The 21,138-nt window shown below is 33.3% G+C and overlaps 3 protein-coding genes across 3 annotated transcripts; 2 read left to right on the top strand and 1 right to left on the bottom strand.

The window, feature by feature from the left end:
• Positions 1 to 5,382: 5,382 nt before the first annotated feature.
• Positions 5,383 to 6,702, top strand: LOC145607057 (receptor like protein 27-like). Its single transcript, XM_081662834.1, has one exon. It carries the CDS (start codon positions 5,383 to 5,385, stop codon positions 6,700 to 6,702), a length of 1,320 nt encoding a protein of 439 aa, XP_081518960.1.
• Positions 6,703 to 7,052: 350 nt separating this feature from the next.
• On the top strand, positions 7,053 to 7,904 carry LOC145607058 (receptor-like protein 33). Its single transcript, XM_081662835.1, has one exon. The coding sequence runs from the start codon at positions 7,053 to 7,055 to the stop codon at positions 7,902 to 7,904; it is 852 nt and encodes a 283-aa protein (XP_081518961.1).
• Positions 7,905 to 9,591: 1,687 nt separating this feature from the next.
• On the bottom strand, positions 9,592 to 19,210 carry LOC145608223 (bidirectional sugar transporter SWEET17-like). The gene is made up of 6 exons (XM_081663837.1): positions 19,133 to 19,210; positions 18,811 to 18,847; positions 18,511 to 18,718; positions 17,621 to 17,782; positions 11,427 to 11,546; positions 9,592 to 9,905 (listed from the first exon to the last, which is right to left on the bottom strand). The coding sequence occupies exons 1-6, from the start codon at positions 19,167 to 19,169 to the stop codon at positions 9,768 to 9,770; spliced, it is 702 nt and encodes a 233-aa protein (XP_081519963.1). The 5' UTR covers positions 19,170 to 19,210; the 3' UTR covers positions 9,592 to 9,767.
• Between the last annotated feature and the right edge of the window lie 1,928 nt (positions 19,211 to 21,138).

Genomic DNA, 21,138 nt, shown 5'->3' on the forward strand with positions numbered 1-21,138 from the left:
AACAAAAGCACAATATCAACATTAGCTTTTCAGAAAGTGAACATAAGCATAAAAAATATGAACATTAGATTTTCAGAAAGTGAACATAGGCATAAAAAGGTGTGATTTTTGATTTCTTATGTGATGACTTTGTGATTAACTTCAATAGATTAGATTATACTACCTCCGTTAACATTTAATTGCAACTTTGGAGTATTATTTGAGAGATATAAAATATTCCAAAGTTGCAACTAAACGTTAATGGAGGTAGTATATGATTTTCTTAATTCTAATGAATTGAATTTTATTTGATTTTCTGCATTTTTTTTTATCAATGGACATAATCATGCAAAATATGAACATATGCATAGATTCCCTTAAATGTGAACATTAGCTTTTCAGGAAGTGAATATAGGCATAAAAAATATGAACTTATGCATTTCAGAAAGTGAGTATAACATTTCAAAATATGAACATAAGCATTGGTTTTCTTAAAGTGAATATAAGCATTTAAAAGGTGAACATATCGTAAAAAATATGAACATAAACATTTGAGAAAGACAACATATGCATAAACAGATTCACTTAATATTTCATGAACAACACATATTTACATTATGAATATTTGAAATTATATATGAACATATAAACTATTACTCCCTCCGTCCCCTTTTGATAGTCCCTTATGGGAATTTTTCACGGGAATTAATAAACACAAATAAGAATAGTTAAAGTACATTAAAAAAGAAAATTGACATTGGGTATGCAAAAAAGTAGAGAGAGATAGTAATAAAAGTACATGGGAAAACAAAATTTACATGGGAAGTATAAATTTGCACAAGTATTGTTGCAAATTGGAGGGAAGTTTGGTAAAACAATTGATATTTATGGTTGTAGGAAAAGGCAAATGGGGTGAACATTTTTGGGCAAAAATTTGCCCTAAAGGGACTATCAAAAGAGGACGAAGGGAGTATTATGAATATAATGCATTTAATTATGAACATAAAAATTTGAAGAAATTAAAAATAATATGATTATGAAACATATGCATTATAAGTATTAAATGTTCATTTTTTTACATGTTCAAATGTTCATTTTTTCATGTTCATATTTTTTTACTAAATGTTCATTTTGTAGAGTGTAGTGTTGATTTTAGCGGATCGCAGATATGTTTTCTAGGTATCAATTTGGGCCACGCATTTTGGGTCTTCCCTTGTTGCACCTATCTTAGGTGCATAAGACCAATTGTGGCAATAACTTCCTCATTATTTATCGAAATTGGGCTTATAATATATCGTTGGAAAAGTCTTTTTCAAGCCCCATCGAAATACATAATTATTGGACCCATATCATGGACTAAACAAAAATGGATTGGACGTTTTTATAAATAGAGTAGATTTTCAGAAACACAAAAAATGTTTTTTAATAAAAACAACCGCAACATTAGACCTTTCACATTTATACTTCATTCGATAATCATACGACGTGAAAGATATTCATCACTAGGTTTGGTTATGGGGAGACACAATTGGGTGTCTACACTTACGCAGAGCCGGATCACGCATCAAAACAATATTTCCAATATTAAATGTAGGTTGAGCGGTAAATGCATTTGTTGATTGTTGATTGTTCATTAGGGGTAAATTCTCGGGATTTACGTAAACATTCGTTTCGACAGTCACATTAGGGGATGGGACTTCAATGTCCGATTCGGAAGGAGATTTTGCTTTCGAAAAATAAGAGTAAGTTGTTTTTTCTCTTCATATTTCAACCTAGAAAAAAAAATATTTTGATCAAGTACATACAAAATAAGTCATAATATCGTTGAGTTATAATAGTTACTTATGATAAAATTATGTGGTTATATTCTCCAATGGCTAATTATATTACATTATACGAAGTAATACAATTTATAATCTAATTTAACTCACTTAATTTGATTATATAACTCTAATACATGTATTTTTTAAAAAAATAATTAAATTAGAACAAATAAAATAAAACAAATAAAATAAAATAAAAAAGTCAGAAAACGGAAGACGTACCTAAAGTAGGCCGAGGGGTTGAAGACTCGGAGGTACTTCATATATTAATATGGTTATGACGTTGGTAAAAGTGTAAAAAAAATTTACTTTAAAAATTTCCAAAAGTAGCTAAACCTCTATAGGCCTAAATATATGGAAGTAGGGGTGTCAATCGAGTTTGCGATTCGGTTCTGTTTATCGGTTTTTGGTTTATAACAGGTCGGTTTTTAACGTGTTTGAATTATAATCGGGTCAGTTCGAGTCGGTTTTAAATAATTTCGGGTCAGTTCGATTTAGTTTATTTTTAATACAGTTTCTTTTCGGGTCGGATTCTAATCGGGTCGGGTTATAATTGGTTTGGGCCATAATTGGTTCAATTTAAATTCGTTCGGTTTGAAAATAGGGTTTGGCAGCTTAAAGTGGATTTTGGGTCAAAACATATCGGGTCCTAATCGGGTCGGGTTGTAATCGGTTCAGGTCAAAATCGGTTCGAGTTGAGCTTAGTCGGTTTGACAATTGTTTTTGCCAGTTTTAAACGGGTTTCGTTAATGTATATCTTCTAGTATATCCTCAACATTCTTAAATTAGTTATTCTAGTAGATCATACGGAGTATTTATTAGTTGTTTACCTTTATGTCTCTTTTTTGTTTTAAGATTTTCAAGATCAAATAATAATAACAAATCTAGAGTAAGCTTTTGATTCAAATTTTTTAAAAACACAATTTAGTGTTCTATAAGCCATTATTACTCGTAAAAGGACAATAATATTTTAACAAAAGAATTTCAATTATATTAAAATTTGGAAAAATTGACTTTTGCTACCCGTTAAAAACGAGATTTCACTTTTACTACCTATGAAAACTTTTATTTTATTTTACTACCTATCAAATCCCGTTTTTTAAATTTCGCTACCAATTAACGGAATCCGTTTATAATTCCGTTACTGAGATCATGCCACCCTCATTACCACCTTCCGGCCACCACTCCCTCCTTAGCCACCCTAAATGCCTCCCCGTCAGCCACCAAAAAAAAAAAAAAACAAGAAAACCAGCCACCCCTCCCCCCCCCCTGCCGTCGGCTGGCGCCAAGAGCTTCGGCCGGCGCCGGCGCAAACCCATTCCCCTCCCTTTCCCCCACCCTACGCAGCCCCCTTCCCTTCCCCCCCCCCCCCCCCCCCGTTGTCGCTGCCCCGACCCCCACCCCAAACCGAAATCCCCCACCTTATTTTCCCTACCTCCACCAGAATCCGCCCCTAGCCCTATTTCCCCCACCGAAATTGACCCCCCATCCCCTTCCCCTATCGTTTTCGGCCTCCCCTAACCCAAAACCACCACCCCAAAACCACCAAAAACGAATATTTTCGTTTTTGGTGGTTTTGGGGTGGTGGTTTTGGGTTAGGGGAGGCCGAAAACGGTAGGGGAAGGGGACGGGGGTCGATTTCGGTGAGGGGGAACGGTCCTGGGGGCGGATTCCGGTGGGGGAAGGGGAAAAGGGGGTGCTTTTGCTTCATGGGGTCCGAGCTGGGTGGGGGTGGGGGAAAAGGGGAAAGGGGGGTCGGGGCTGCGTAGGGGTGGGGAAAAGGGGGGTTGGGTGGGTTCGCACGCCGGTGCCGGCCGAAACTATGGGTGCCGGCCGCCGGCAGGGGGGAGAGAAGGGGTGGCGGTTGAGGGGTGGCAGGGGGTGGCTGGTTTTTTTTTTTTAATTTTTAATTTTTTAATTTTGAATTTATTATTATTATTTTTTAAAAGAAATTATAAACTTATTGAAACCCTAACAGATTCCCTTAACGGGTACCAAATTAAAAAAAAAATGTGCATATGTTAGGTAGTAAAATAAAATAAAAGTTTTGATGGGTAGCAAAATTGAAATCGAGTTGTTTCACAGGTAGCAAAAGTAAAAAAATCCTTAAAATTTCAAACCTATTCAATATGAATACTTCGTAATTCCAATTAAACCCTTTTGTTTTAATATTGATAAAATATACCAAATAAATAAATAAATTATACGGTTATAATGGGTTACAGACTTACGGGTTGTAAACGGTTTGGTTATAACCGGTTACGGGTTGTAAACAGTTCGGTCATAACTTATTACAGATTATGAAAGGTTCGGTCCTAACCAGTTACATGTTGTAAACGATTTGGGTTTATTAGATTTTTTTCGGGTTTAAACGGTTTCGGTTTACAATGGGTCGAGTTGTTATCAGGTTCAGAAGTACTCGGTTCGGGTTGTATTAGTTCGGCTTAATAACGAGTACGGTTCATTAACGGTTCTCAGACATTCAGATCGGTTCAGTTTCAGGTTTTAAAAAATCGGGTCAGGTCGGTTTACGGTTTAAAATAACAGGTTTTTAGCGGTTTAGTTCCTTTTCGGAATAGTTCACAACGGTTCGGATTCACTAGTTCGGTTTGTTTTTTGATAGCTCTATATAGAAGTACTTTTAGTTTCTCATATTTTATATAGGAAAATGAATCCAAAGATTCTTTTCAACCGCCTAACATACATACATTATGGGCTTTTCGGCCCACCACCCCCCCTCCCAACTCCCCCCCCCCCCCCCCCCTCTAATTCCACCCCTATTTAATATGGGAGAAAAGATGCAAACTTGTGTATATTTTGGGAAGGTGTAAAGGTTGGTCCATTTTGAGAGAATGGAAAAAAAGTTAATTTGTTGTTGTTAAACTTTCCTTTTTAATAAGGTTAAAGTAAATTTAGTAAACTTAGACTTTCTTTACTAAATAGTTTTATAAAAGTAAAGTGAGTAGGGCTTACCCGCATAACACTACTTAAAAATTAGAAGGAATAATAATGAATGTATAAATTTCTTTTCATTCATATATACGATCATAAAATTTATATGTTTTCAGCATGAGAAAATTAAACATTTACTTCTTTTAGTTTATTAATACAAAATTAAAGCTTATCTATAAGAGTACTGATAGCTTGATGCATCATACATTCATACACAAAATCAAACCTTATCCTTCCAATATGAAGTACATTGATTGGCATATCAACTCTTTATTGTTATATACAATTATTATTGGTTTCAAAAAAAAAAACAATTATTATTAGTTAAACAATTATTTGTTGTAATTGGTTAGCAAAAAAGTAACGTACCATTGATTTCCATGCCAGAAATTTCCATGAAACATCGTGAAAAGATATTCATGTATAACTAATGACTTCCAAGTCAAAAAGTCCAGTTTAATTATCAGAAAATGATGTCCAATTATATCGATCAATGTAAATAATGGCCCTTCTTTTAGTTAACTAACTTGTATACTATAAATACCAACAGTCCAGCAATGCATGGTTTCATTCAATACCCATACATTTCAAGTACCTTATGTATAACTTCACTCTATATATTTACAAAATGAAAATAATTCCACTCATTTCTTCTTCTTGGCCTTTTCCCTTGATCTTAATTGTATGGCTATGCACTTGCTGTTGTACACCTTTTATTTCTTGCCAATGTCTAAATGATCAAAAGTCTTTACTTCTTGAGCTGAAGCACAATCTTACATTTGCTCCGGATGCTTTAGACAAGCTTGTGGGTTGGAATCAAAGCACAGATTGTTGCCAGTGGAATGGTGTCACATGCAACAACACCAATGGTCGAGTCATCGGCCTAGATTTGAGTGACAAAGATATCACCGGAGGCATTGACAACTCAAGTAGTTTGTTTTGTCTTCAATTCCTTCAAATGTTGAATCTAGCCAACAACAATTTCTTGCAAGGTGAGATACCATCAATAATAGATCAACTAAGGTCTCTTGAGGAATTAGATATCTCATCGTCAAACTCTGTTGGAGTCTTACCTAGTTCAATTAGCAACCTCAAGAGGCTTCGTATAATTAATCTTTCTAATAACAAATTTTCTGGTCCCATTCCATCATTTTCCTCAATGAATAATTTAAAATCGTTACATCTTCAAGGAAACAATTTGAATGGTTCCATCAACACTACAAACTGGGATAATTTATTCTGTTTAGAAGAACTTGACTTGTCATATAATTCACTAGATGGAAGTATATCTAGCATAACATCTCCCAAGATAAGTTCTCTTCAGTTAAACAACAATAACTTTGAAGGGTCGATCCCAAATTCAATTTTCCAATTAAGAGAGCTTCAGTCACTCGATTTGTCTTCAAACAAGCTCAATGGCACACTACACTTGGCTAATATTCTACAAAGCTTCAAGAACCTCACACTTCTTGGTCTTTCACACAATCGCTTGTCAATTGATACAAATGGCTGTGGGGAAAACTCTTCTTTTCCTCAGCTAGAGACTCTTCTTTTAGCTTCTTGTAACTTGCTTACCATCCCTAAATTTTTACAAAATCAAACATCGTTATATATCCTTGACCTTTCAGTGAATAACATTACAGGTGTAGTGCCCAGGTGGATATGGCGAATTTCTGAATTCAACCTTTCTTCTAACCACTTAGTAGAATTAGAACCACCTTTGACACTACCGTATAGTATAAGGTTTATAGACCTCCATTCCAATAATCTTCAAGGGAAATTTCCTGTTGTAACATCCAACTACCATTTTTTAGATTGCTCCAATAATAATTTCACTTCTACCGACCCTTACATTGTCAACTATCTATCAAAGGCAAACTACGTGTCTTTTTCAAGAAATAACTTATATGGGAGTATCCCTACATCACTCTGCAATGCCACAATTTAGAGCTTCTTAATTTACAGCACAATCAATTGAGTGGCACTATCCCTGATTGTTTTATCGCCATGACTCAACTCAAAGTATTGAATTTAAGAGGAAACAAATTAGATGGTGAAATCCCTGCTAAGTTTAGAAAAGGTTGTAGCTTACAAACACTCGACTTGAATGGGAATTTTATGCAAGGAAGGATACCTCAATCACTTTCCTATTGCAAATCATTAAAGGTATTGGATCTTGGTAACAATTAATTAAGCGACACCTTTCCTTGTCATTTGAAAAGCTTGTCTGACTTGCAAGTCCTTGTCCTTCGATCCAATAAGTTTTATGGAGCCATTGTTTGTCCAAAGAGTCAATCAATGTGGCCATTACTTCAAATTGTGGACATAGCTTCAAACCACTTCACCGGTGAATTGAGATCTCAAGTTCTTTTCAAATGGACATCAATGATGGCTAGACCAACTAAAGAGCGATCACTATCTGAAATTTTGAAGAGCACTAGTTCAGGTGGTAATAATTACTATCAAAATTCTGTGGCACTCACCTTCAAAGGTCTTTCCTATGAGTTGCAATACATCCTAATAACCTTCACTAGCATTGACTTCTCAAATAATGCTTTTCACGGGAAGCTACCACAAGAGTTAGGAAATTTGAATGCGCTTGTAGTTCTGAACCTCTCTCATAACTCCTTTTTCGGACATATTCCTTCTTCTATCGGGAATTTGAGCCAGATTAAATCGTTAGATCTCTCTTGTAATAACCTTAGTGGGAACATACCTATGCAACTTGCAGGATTATATTTCCTCGAATACTTGAATCTATCCTTCAACAAGTTGTCAGGAGAGATCCCACTGGGCTCCCAACTTCAGCTATTCAATGCATCTTCATATGAAGGCAATCAAGGATTGCATGGACCGCCATTGACACCAATAAGAAGACACAAACCTGATGAAGTAATGACCCCGTCGACTTCCTCACAAGGATCATATTGGAATTTGAAGAGCCAGGTAGATTGGATGCTTAAGGGTGCTGAAGTTGGATTTTCTGTAGGAATCACCATATTTATAGGGCCTATCCTTTACATCAAAAGATATAGGGAATGGTACTCCAAACATCTTCATAAAATGGTCATGAAAATTTTGCGCAAGGAAGATAATAGTACAAGGAGAATGAAGAGGAGAAAGAGGAACCAACAAAGGCAGAGACGCTAGATCCATAATAAAGGATGAAACTACAAAAATAAATGGATGGTAAGTATGGTTTTTTGTTGATATGCGAATTTTTAGTATTTAAATTTGCTTAACATGTTTGAATCCAACTAAGTGCAGTCTCTTGAACTAAAAAGTCGTCATAATTACATACTCAACTAAATATAGGTAAGTGGGTAGCGATTTTAGAACTTGAACGTTACCCACTATCCCAACAATCAACCATGTTCAACTTAATTGGATAATCATATATTCAGGCTTTAATTATTTTATCACGTAGCTTATTACTATCTCCGTTACATATTAGTTGCAACTTTGGGCAATATTTGTGAGAGATAAAATATTCCAAAGTTGCAACTAATATGTAGCGGAGGTAGTAATATAAATTTTAATACTGCAGTAAGTTTAAAAAAAAAAAAAAGTTTATTGAATAGTTTTTTTTTTTTTATTGAATTTATTATAAATTGTTTTTGTTTTCCATTTAGGTATTCCTACGTACTTTGGATGACATAAATGCAATATGATGCCAAGAGATTTTACGTGCGTTAGTGAAATAATGAATTTTTCAATTTTTGTATGGTATAGTTTGTAAAATTCCAGGAGTTGTATTAGTATTATTGTATGATATATTTACTAGTTTGTACAATTATTGTAAGAGTTGCATTGTGTAAAATATAGTTTTTTTTTTCCACTACTAATTATGAAATTTGTACTATCTTTTTATGATGGATCTGATGAAACCTTTTCTTATTATTTGAATAGCATGTTCAAGCCACGTCCTTAGAACTAACAAGCACCGAGAAACCATGGTCAACATCACTCAGTCTAGACAACAGTGCTAATTACTCTCATGCATTGTATTGTGGTCTTATCTTCTTGTTAATTTAGCGACCAAGTAACGTCGAAAATTCTAAGTGATATTATAAATTTGTAATACTAAATTTGAGTCAAACCTTTTTTCTTTCTTTTTTTTTTTTTTTTTTTTTTTTAAGGAAACCCTTGAATCACTTGATCAGCCTTGAAACACTACTTTTAATTGCATTATTTCTTTCACCTACTTTAATTCATTTTTCAAAAAGTTGTCATGACCTTTTTTGTTGTTTGCTGCTTCTGGTGGTGGTTGTTATTGTTTCCCCAGTGATAGTCAACAGCGTGGATGATGGTCGACAAACAAGAAGAAAGGGAGAGAGAAAAAGTTAAGCCCTCTTGATCATGAACCTTATAGGCTTTATAAAAGTCATATTTGGGTTTTTTTTTACCAAAAATCATTAATGCTGGAAATTGCTCCCTTTCCCTTGTTTTAAAATCAGTAGGCTAGTGATGTTGGAATCCAATGTGTATCACTCGTAAGTGTCCCACATTGAAGAAAGAGGAGAGGTAGTTCCACTTTATAAGGTAGAAGGGTAACTCCTACTATTGCCAATTGATTTTATTATGGAAGCTCCAAAGCCTTGTTTGTGGACCTAACTCTCCTCCTCCTTGTTGGGGTTGTCCAGGCCCATTTTGTATTGTCTTGTAATTTAACATGGTATCAGAGCCCAGATTTGTTAGAGAGAATTTATATTTCCACTTTATAAGGTAGATGGGTAACTTCTACCCATTTCATATTGTCTTGAAATTTACAAGTGAAGGGGTTTACACTTATGTTCATTCCAAAATCAAACTACTTTAATTAGAAACTCTTAAGTAATATAGTTTTACCACTTTTAAATTAACTGAAATACTTTAAGTTCCTAACATATATTTTATAAATACTTTAATTAATTTATAAAATACAGAAAAATGCAGGGAAATACAAAGCATTCCTTGTGACTGTATAGAAATTGATTTATATTCAAAATATCATCTTTTGTCCTTTGTCTCAATTTAGTGAAGTAGAGGCTCGTGTGTTATTCCTTCCTCAATTGATTCTTCCAAAATCTTCGGTAAACCTATATAATTTTTGTATATGCAATACACAACAAGTTGTATTGCCCCGAATATAAACCCTATGCCATTTGGTATCTGTACAAAGCCACAAGAATAAGATACTTATTATATGAATAAACTAAAAATAATCAACATTAATTTTATATATATATATATATATATATATATATATATATATATATATATATATATATATATATATATGGAGAGGCTCATTTGAGAACACCTCTCTTATGGTGAGAAAACTTTATATGTGAGAACACATCTATGTTCTAATATGTTAAGGTATATGTTCTAAAAATAAATTAAACCCATCATCTTCAACCTCAACATTCTCTCTCCTCTCCTCACCAACACTATCCAATCTCTAGTTCCTTTATAACCACCAGCGCCTATTTCATAACCTTTATGCTGTCACCTCCACCACCATCACTCTTTCTCTTCTCCCGACATCATGGCCAACACTCTCTCTCCTCTCCACGACAACCACCATCACCACATGCTCAAGAATTTCATGTGTTTTGTATCAACTTTAGAACGATTGTAGTCAAGAATTCAAGTTGCGAAGCTTAATCAAAGGTAAACCAAGCTTAATTGACAGTTTAATATGTGAAATCAAAGTTTTTTCATCCAAATCAATCAAATCGGGCAAATTATAGAGTTTGAAATTTTAAGGAATTTTAATTGAATATAAGAAACTAAACAACAATTCATATGTTTTTTAAGGAATTTTAATTGAATATAAGAATAAACTGATTTCGAATCAATTCGTTGTAAAAATCGAATTTCAATTCGTGTTCTATATTAACGAATTATGTTCTAAAAAATTCAAGTATGTTTTAAAAACTGTTACATATGTTCTAAAATATATTGCAAATGTTTTAAAAAATATTGCATATATGTTCAGATTTGTTTTTGAGTTCAAGGTCTTAAAATTAGAGTATCATGTTCCAATTAAAATTACATTTTGAAAAGCTTTTCTTCTAAGAATTACTACATATGTTAAGAATCATTGAGTCTATGTTCTAAATTTCTAGGCATTTTGTTCTAAACGCTATGCTACAGAAAGTTAAGTATGATGTTCTAAATTTTTACTCACATGTTCTAATTCTTAAATCAAATGTTCTAAATTATTACTCATATGTTCTAAATTTTAATTTGAGACTTATGTTCTTTATTCATATGTTCTAAATTTTTACTCACATGTTCTAAATTTAAAATCATTTCTCATATAAGTATGAATTCTCACATATGGGTCTATTCTCACCGGATCCCTCCCCTATATATATATATATATATATATATATATATATATATATATATATATATATATATATATATATATATATATATATATATATATATATATATATATATATATATATATATATATATATATATATATATATATTCATCATTAATAATTTCAAAGTTTTTAAATTTATTAGAGTATTCTAGAATCTCTGTCACTCAAATTCGTTTAGTCACATTCATGGCGTAATTTGAGCTATCGATAGGTATTAGTTAAGGAAATAGAGATAAACTTGCAACCGAAAATTGTAAAATAAATTTTATTGAGATGGAAGTATGATTTACCCCAAGGAAATAATCATTCACTAGAACGGCATAAATTGTCCAAACTCCTCCGGTTAGAAAAAGAACAAATGATAAGCCAAAAGGCATGTACTCCACACTTTTTGTTGTTATCACTGTATCCTGAAAAAAAATGAGGATAGTATGATTAAAGTTTTTTACACACAAAAAAAAATAACAAATAAAAAAAATAAATAAAATAAAATAAAAAATAAAAAATAAAAAAAAACATCATATGCTAGTTTTGTTAACACATACTTCTTGACTATTTAGATCCCAGAATATACAGCTTGCAAATCAACGACTTAAATACAAACTAATGCAAGAAACAACAATTTGTAGGATTTAATTTATGCATTCTACTATTTCAGATTCTCATTATTTGAAACAAATGGGTATTATTTGTGAGACATAAAAAATTATTTTGTTGCAAGGTTTTTAGAAAAATTATAATACATGTTTTAACAAAGAAAGTATTGAACTTTCTTATAACAAAGTCGGAGTTTCAACTTATCTTAACATGACTTTTATCACTTTGATTGAGCTTGAACCCAAATCATACAAATTTAGTTTGATTAATTAAGACTATCTTTCTTGTCAAAAAAAAAAAAAAAAAAAAAAAAAAAAAAATTAAGACTATCTTTATTTTGTTCACTTCACTGCATGCGGTAATTTTAAAATTATTATTGATATATATACACAATAATTTGTATCTATTGTTAGTATAACACAATAATTAGCATTTAGTTACAATATTAAAAGTTGTCAAAAAGTAAAATAAAAACAGGACAATATATTTGACTAAAATACACTCTATACTTTAGTATAACATGTAAGGCCCTGTTCTTTTCACCTTAAAAAAATGATATTAAGGGCCTATTCTCATTGACTGAACTCAGCTGAACTGAACTGAACTGAACTGAAATGAATATTTTATAAGAGAAGGAAATTAGGAGCTGAACTGAACTGAACTGAACTGAATTGAGCTGAACTGAACTGAACTGAATTTCAACGTAAGAGAACAGGCCCTAAGTAAAATTAATTTCAGTTCAGTAAAAATAAGTTCAGTTCAGTAAAATTCAGTTTTCTTAAAGAAGAATTATAATAGAAAATCAGTAAAAATAATTTCAGTTTAGCAAAAATAATTTCAGTTCAGTAAAAGTATTTTAAGTTCAGTAAAAATAATTTAAGTTCAGCAAAAATAATTTTAGTTCAGTAAAAATAATTTCAGTTCAGCAAAATTAAGGTGAAGAGAACAGGGCCTAAGAAAGTCAAGAAACATACTGACCAAATTAAAAAGGAAAGCATTATATTATGTATATAAATATTCTCTAAGAAGATTTCTACATCAAAAACAATTTTGGTTGGAATATTTTTAATCACGAGATCACATGTGTAGTCTTTAATTTTGCCTTATTATATAGTTAAGTTATAAACTACTTTCTTATTTGAATTGAAGAAATTATAATAATTATTTAATATATGTTCATTTTTGAAAAATTATAGTTAATGAAATATATAAAAGATATATAGAAATATTTTTGTTGAGTGTAAATGGAATAAATATGATAGTCAAACTGGAAAGAATGTATCATATGTTGGTTAGCACAAATTTTCATATGTGGTTATGGCCACACGGTGTGGCTGGGGTTGCTTGATCGATTAGAGTTACTCAATCAAGGCTTGTGTAGTTCGGTTTACTCAATCGGTCAGGGATTACACGAATGGTCATGGGTTACTTGATCGGTCAGGGGTTACTTGGTTAGTGTTTTGGTGTATGTCAGCTTATTGCCACACGGTGTGGCTACCCACACCTAAAAAAAGCACTCTAATTATAAATAGTTATCGTGAAGATTTTGTAAGAAAAAAAATAAATGAAAGAAAAAGAAAAATGCAGAATTTTTTCCACAATGTAATGACAAGTGTTCATTTATTATTTACCATAAAAAGAAACAAAAAAATGATTAAATATCTGTGGTTGAGTATTGAAGGAAAAGAACGAAATAATAAAATTTGGTATAAACTTAAGTTTTCGAAAGTGATTCATTTATAAAACACACAATCAACTAGGTGAGTGGTGCGTTTTTTTTTTTTTTAAAAAAAAAAGGAAGTATGTTATTAGAAATTTATATAATACGGTTTTTTTATCAAATACCCCTGAGTAGTTCGTTAATTTACCACATACCCATGAAACTTTTCAGATTCACCATATACCGCCGAGCTTAACAACAATGTCATTAAATACCCAAATGACTAACAGACGTCAACTCCGTTAGTTATTAAGAGTTAATGATGCCACATGGCATATTTTAATTGCTTCCTTCCCAATCAGCCTACCTCCCCACCCATTGCCGCCGCTCGGCTACCTACCCTTTCCATCCCCTCCATACTGCCGGCGCCAAGACTCCCTTCGCCTACTCCTCCCCCGATGTCACCCCTCCCCCTTCCCCCTAAACCACTACACCACCCATCGAAAAAACCATAAAAACTCATAATCCCCAATAAAAAAAAAAAAACTCTCCCCCACCCCTACAAAACCCCAATCGCCTCTCCACCACCCTTAAAAACTCTAGGCGTTAGGATTTTTGGGGAATGGGGAGATGCGATTGAGATTTTTTCTGTGGCGAGGGAAGGTTTTTTTTTAAAGGATTTCGAGTTTTTTAGAGGGGTTTAACTGGTGGTTTTGTGTGCTGGTTTAGGGGGAAGGCAAGCGTTGATGGTAGGGGAGCGGTGACCCGCCAGCGCAAGGGAGTGGAGTCTCAACATCGGCGGGGTAGGGGCTGGCGGTCGAGGTAGGCTGGCTATTATTTTTTTTTTCCAATTTTTACATATTTTTTAAAAATTTTTATTTAAATTTTTTGATGGTTCATAAGTAAATAAGTAATTTACAAATTAAAGGAATCAACCACAAAATACAACGTGGCACAGTGAATCCTAAATGATTAACAGAGTTGAAGTGTGTTAGTCATTTAGACATTTGGTTACACTATTGTTAAACTTGGAGATATATGGTGAATTCGAAAAGTTTCATGAGTAAGGTTTTTTGACTCACTCTTTAGTAAGGTTTTTTGTCCCAAATATGGGATTGATAACATCAAGTTGTTTGAGGGTAATTGGGAAAATAGAAATGTTGGTTCCTATGGGTGGAAGGGAGTCAAATGGGGTTTGCAGGTTCTTAAGCAAGGGTGTATGTGGTCCTTCGGTGATGGGTGCAAAGCTAGAATTCACCATCCCTGGGTTAAGGGCAAGACACCAGAGTGGAAGAACCAAAACTCTACCACAACTGACTATGTTAGCAGGCTAAAGAAAGTAAATGGAGAATGGGATCTAGAGTTGTGTAGGATGTGGTTTTCTGATAACACCGCAATGCAAATCCAGCACACTCCTCACTTGGAAGCAGGAAATGATGATACTGTTGTGTGGTAAAGAAATCGAGCTGGTGTCTATACTGTAAAGAGTGGCTACAGGTTCCTTTTTTGATTTAAAGCATTGCTCTGAGCAAAATCAATCTTAGAATAGGGAAAATTGCAGATTTTGGAAACAATTCTGGAGATATGTTGGAACTCTAAAGCAAAAAACTTTCTAGTGGAAAATTATGAAAGGAGCTTTGCCTGTGGGGAGTGAAAGGAAAAGAAGAGGGCTAGGAGACAATCATTTATGCCAACTCTGCTTTGACAGTGAAAATGAGAATAGTCACCACCTTGAATCTGTTGAGCACTTATTTAGAGACTATTCTTTTGCCAGTCATGTTTGGAAAGGCTGTAATCTAGGTATCAATGTAGATTTCCAAGACAATATACCAATCAAGAATTGGATTCAGAATTGGTTAAGATTGCTGGGAGCCAAAGACAGGTGCATGGAAAGAAGCTTGCTAACTTTTATTGCAGGATTCGAATGTATTTGGGAAGCTAGGAATGGTCTTATTTTCAAGAATTCTAAGCCTAACCCTTGGGCAGCTATTAAAATCATGGAAAGCAGGGTTGTTCTTAATATCCAGAAGCAACCTGCAGGGATGACCTGTATCTTTGATTGATCAGGAGCAGGACTGTGATTATCCTCCTGGTTTTGGCCATAACTGTACTAATGAGAATCAATGCTTGGACCTGATTGATGGGACAGGGAAGTGTAGGACTACTACATTGAAGATCCGAAAAGGGAAGCAACAGGGAAAGTATAGAAGCTGGTGCTGGTATTTGGAAAATGATGCAGTCATGGTGAACCAGGGAGAGGAGTGGTGTGACCACGAAGAAGGTGAAAATAGTGTGCTTGCTGCTATTTACAAAGGTCTCAAGATGGCCCTGGGAGGCCTTAACTAGCATGTGAAGATCTGCTGTCAACAAGCAAGGGTGCTCATCAGGTGGTTGTAGAAAGTGGAAACAGGACCTTAGAGAAATAGATTTCTGATTAAAAAAATTACTATGCTTATGCCTTATTTTCATTGCTTGACTGTAGGGTTATTGAAGAATGGAGACAAGGTCTCTTTGTATTAGCTGTCAAAAAAAAGAAAAAAAGAAAAGTTTCATGAGTATATGGTGTATTAACGAATTACTCAGGGTTATTTGGTGCTAAAATCGTATATAATAATTACTTTCTTATACAAATTTATTTTTGGTAACTTAAACTACTAGTATTAATTTATTGGGTGTAAATATTTACATTGACAAGTGTGTTTGTGTTAATTATTATGAAATTAAGGATCTACTTTAGTATTTGATCGTTGGTGACATCCCTTCCTAGATAAGTCAGAGAAATACAATTTGTGGCAAAAATGTAATTATATCAACTACTTTTATTAGGAATGGGCTCCACAGGTATTGTTATAAATACGAAAAATATCATGTTAAATGAGCAAATTTGTCGAATTATTTATAATTTTGCCATTTGATGTACTAAATTTGCTTACAACTTTATTAATGTGATAAAGTGGGGCTTCTACAGACAAGTTAAGCCCCACGGTAAAATTGTCTAAAATAGTTTATTGGCACAAGTAGACAAGTTGGCAATCATTTTTCTTTATTAAGCAAGTTGATGCATGATTTAAATTCTTACATCCATTTTTCTTTCAAAAAAAAAAAATTCTTACATCCATTTTTCTATGATATTGATGGGTCAACTTGACTCTAACTCTAAAAACGTACAAGAAGAACAACGTAAGTGGCTAAGGAGTAAAAAGATGGAGACCTGTCTAATCTAATCCCATTCATATTCCAGTCACTACATCTTGTCATTATTAGTAAGTTGCAAGCAATTTGCCAAAAATCGATTGGTTACATTGGTAGCCCCTTTCAATAATTGCAATCTTATTAATCTTACCTCAATTATTGATGTTTTATGTCGTCAATATAATATCAAAATCATGATTCAACGTAGGATATTGACGTAGAGCTAAAAAATCCTAAACAACGTATGTATCAAGGCGGTATATATTGGACCATTTGGCTATGCATGATTCCATTTAAACCCAAATCCAAATTTAAACTTTAATGCAGTACTCTATGCACTTAACACTACGTTGATTTGTAAATTTTCATCCAACTTAAGTAAGAACAAAAAAGTGGGAGAAAACAAATCTTCTTGTGGATATTTTTTTTACATAAGGTATCGGTGTGTGACCAAATCGGATATCAAGTATGTATAGATTGTTAGTTGTTTAACTTGACTTTATAATAGGGGAAAAAAGATTTTCCTTTTATTCGTTGAGTAATTAAAAGTTAAAACTGATTAATATTTAAAAAATTGATGGGTCGGTCTATCTAATCTCAACAACTTGAAAAACTGTTTGGATCATTTAACACGACCCAAAAAAAAGTCTGATACTTGGTAGTGAAAAATGAACTAACTTTGGCTAACATATGTGATTATATAATAATTTAACACGAGGTTTATATGTCAATCACAAATTTATTTTTATTACTTCGTATTAAATAAATGATGGAAAAATTGTTTAACCAATACATCAATAAAGTTTATATACTGTTACTCGTGATTTTTTTTTTTTTTTTTTTTGCATATTAGTTGCGCATGACATAGTAATATACATCAATTAAAGTCCACGAAATTTGGACCAACTAATGAGAGCAGCTATGAATTGAATGGCCTACATATGATCAAGTGGAGAATAAAATTATCGAGAGAGTGAAAAATGGAAAATTAATGCAAGTGTCAAAAAGGATCAATATTTTTTGACATAAACTTACCAAAACAGCAAGAGGAGAAGCATACATAGCAACCATTGGGGTTAAACACAGCATCCCTACTACTTGGGCACGAAATCGATCGTCCACTCCGTAGTATGTTGCTAGAACTGCCCCGCCGAATATGCCTACGTTTAATATGATAGCAATAACGGCTGTTCTAGCCTGCAACAATCAACGTGTTATAAGTTCAATTCAGATTGGAATTTGTAGGAGAAACAAGATATATAATGCTCTATTTCACGTGCACACTTTCGTAGGGAAACAAAATGTGAAAATATCTCTATACTATTATTATACGAAGTATTTCTTTTGTTTTTATTTACTTGCAACACACCACTTTGACACGCATGTTAAGAATGATATTAGAGTAGGTAACAGACAAAATAATTGACAATTTTTACCACTAGTGGGAAACAAGTGATAAGTTGCTACGGCTTAAATTTTATATCTTAACTTGTCCGTTTACCTAGTCTAACCACTTTCTAAAATAGCGTGCCTAAAAAAATTTGTTGCAAGTATACAAAAACAAAGAACATAAATTTACGTATATATATGACGTATGAAATATGGTCAAAGTGAGAATATAAAAACGTAAATGTGATGGAGAAATAAAGTAATAATAGAAAACAATTCACCATGCATAATACAAGCATAAGGTGAGAGATAAGCCTAGCTAACTCCCATGACTAACTAACCAACCCTTTTAAAATATTAGCTAATTTCAGAAATGTAAATAATTTAAGAAAAAGAAATTACATATTTTTTCTAGAAACACTCATGATTTATTTGAAATTTGTAACAATGAGCTAAGAAAAATCAATCTTCTTTAATTAAAAACAAAAAGAAAATTATTGACAAAGATTTAAGAAATAAAAACAGTAAGTACATACTTTCTTCTTAGGTGGTGCATAATGGATGAAAAGGAGCACATAAATGGCTTCGAGGGCAGCTCCAAATCCATTGACAATGTAAACAAACGAATCCGGCTTGATGATGCCGTAGTAAGTCCATAAGCACGAGTTTAAGACTGTGCATATGTATGGTAAGCTTTCAAATTCTTCTGTTGATTTGTTCTTCACTATCCTATAAAACGTTGGTCTGCAAAAAATACACAAAACATTGTTAATCAAATATACCAACTAACGATTGTATATAAAAACTAATTATATATGAATTATTAAAGAGCTTACACAGGAGAGACGTACTGCAAAACTGACAAAATAGATCCTAAAACACAAAACGAAAATAAGAGAATAGTTATGTTAAATGATTACATATCATTTTACACAGTTTCTTGCAAATAAGAGAAAATGTTGCTTAGAGACATATCAATGTACTTATTCCAACAACACATTTAGGAAATAAGAAAGAGGGCCGGGTTCTCCCACCATTCTTTTGATTCGAATAAGTTGTTTCATGCATTTGATAGAATGATAGCGTAATTTGAACTGGTAATGTGAGAAATAAATTAAGAGCGAGGAGGAAATAGAGTTTGTAGAGTTATGTCCTCACCTAGGCTCCCAAAGAGTGAAACTACCCACGAATCCATTATTTGGGAGGAAATTTATTTGGGTTTAAGTTGAATGTTTTAAGAAAAAAAAATATATATATACAATACACATAAAAAGTTTGTTGGTTTTAAAGGGGAAATTTGGATGAGGAAAAAGATGGTAGCCGCAAAAAAACAAAATAAAGAAACTTGAACATAGGAGTAAGGGCCTGTTCACATTTACTTAATTTCAGTTCAGTTCAGTTCAGCTCCAATCAGTTCAGTTCAGTTCAGTTCAGTTCCAATCAGTTCAGTTCAGTTCAGTTCAGTTCAGCTCTTAATTTCCCTCTCACATAAAATATTCATTTCAGCTCAATTCAGTTCAGCTCCAATCAATTCAGTTCAATTCAGTTCAGCTCAGTTCAGTAAATATGAACAGGCCCTAAGTATGATGAAAAATAAATTTCAAGTAAAAAGTGAGGTTTTCAGACTAACAGAATAATACTTGCTGGAAATTTACAAAAATTTACGGATCACCTTTGTTATGGCTATTATAAATTATAATTGCTTGTTTCAAGTAGACGGGTGTCTTGTAATTTTTATCTAATGGCAATCATTTTCAAGTTTATTTGTTATTATTTTATTTTATACACGAATCTATATCTGTAATATATATTAAAAGGCGTATTTAAATAAGTTTAGGTGTCACGTGGCACCTTCCTCAATTAATCAAGTATTTTATTTTATGTGCTTAAAAAATATGGATTGGACAAGGTTCGAACTCTACCTCAAGCTTCAAAACTATACTGCTAGCCACTAAGGTATACCATATTAAATGTCATTTTATTAAAATTAAATATACTTAATAATAATAATCATGAAATCAATTTAGTGACTTAGGGCATCGCCCGAGGCCTAAAAACTAGTTGTATTTTATTTGGATTAAGTAAAAAAATTAAAGCACTATTCACTCCATCTAAGAAAAATTATATTTTTTATTGTTCCACCCGCTTCACCCTTTGGGCTAATCCAAATTCGAGGATCAGTTCTAGGTGGTTAGGTTCCAGTCCCCTCCCAATATTTGTTGTGGGGGATCGAACACGGTTACACCAACAATTAATTGGTACCTTAGAAAAATAATATTCTATAATATAATTACAGTTCAGTAAAAATAAGTGTAGTTCAGTAAAAATAATTTTAGTTCAGTAAAAATCAGTAACTTTAATGAAGAAATATAATAGAGAATCAGTAAAAACAATTTCAATTCACCAAAATTAATTTCAGTTTTGTAAAAATAATTTAACTCCAACAATTTAAATTACATTTCTATTAAGAATAATTTCATTTAAGTAAAAATAAGGTAATGTAAACGGAGCCTTATAGGCTAATAGTGACCAAATTATTAATGAAATATGGTCAAATTAAACAGAAATTTTGGGATAACGGGAATAGCATTTAGTATTACATGATAAAATTGTGTATTGTTATAATTGAAAGGATTTTTTGACATTTGCTACCACTAAAAACACCTCTCTTTAGATTCGGTACCAATTTTTTTTAAAATTTTACTTTGCTACCACCAAAATAAGAGTTTGTTAAAAATCACTACCACTTGTCTTCAACCGTTAGTATTTCCGTTACCACCACCCAACCACCATCCAGCCACCACTCCTTCCCACCCACTGCCTAATCCACCGCTACTATTCAACATCAAACCCACCGCAACCACCAGCCCTTCCTCACCCACGGACCCACCAGCTACCCAAGCCACCTCCACCATCGCCTAGGAGCCCAATTCCCTGCCCGCGAATCCGGCCACCTAGCCCCCATGTCGGCGCCGGCGTCACGACCCTCCCATAAAAACGCATTTCCAACCCCGATCCCAACCTCGTCCCAGCCCCCCTCCCCTTAAAAACCCGATCCAAGCCCCTTCCCCTCGATACCCGATCCCACGGTCTCGGTTTAGTGGTTTCGGTGGTCTGGGTTCGTGGGTATAGGGTTTGTGGGTATGGGGTTGTCGGTGGTGGTG

The sequence above is a fragment of the Chenopodium album genome, chromosome 23 (genome assembly GCF_948465745.1).
Source record: "Chenopodium album chromosome 23, dcCheAlbu1.1, whole genome shotgun sequence".
Taxonomy (NCBI): Eukaryota; Viridiplantae; Streptophyta; class Magnoliopsida; order Caryophyllales; family Amaranthaceae; genus Chenopodium; species Chenopodium album.

Bases quoted from the DNA above. Each gene is read 5' to 3' on its own strand.
- LOC145607057 (XM_081662834.1), top strand. From the start codon at position 5,383: ATGAAAATAATTCCACTCATTTCTTCTTCTTGGCCTTTTCCCTTGATC.
- LOC145607058 (XM_081662835.1), top strand. From the start codon at position 7,053: ATGTGGCCATTACTTCAAATTGTGGACATAGCTTCAAACCACTTCACC.
- LOC145608223 (XM_081663837.1), bottom strand. From the start codon at position 19,169: ATGGATTCGTGGGTAGTTTCACTCTTTGGGAGCCTAG. The intron at 18,719-18,810 runs GTAAGCTCTTTA...TATTTTTTGCAG, and splicing joins TTGCAGTACGTCTCTCCTGT to ACCAACGTTTTATAGGATAG. The intron at 9,906-11,426 runs GTAAATCATACT...GGCTTTGTACAG, and splicing joins TGAATGATTATTTCCTTGGG to ATACCAAATGGCATAGGGTT.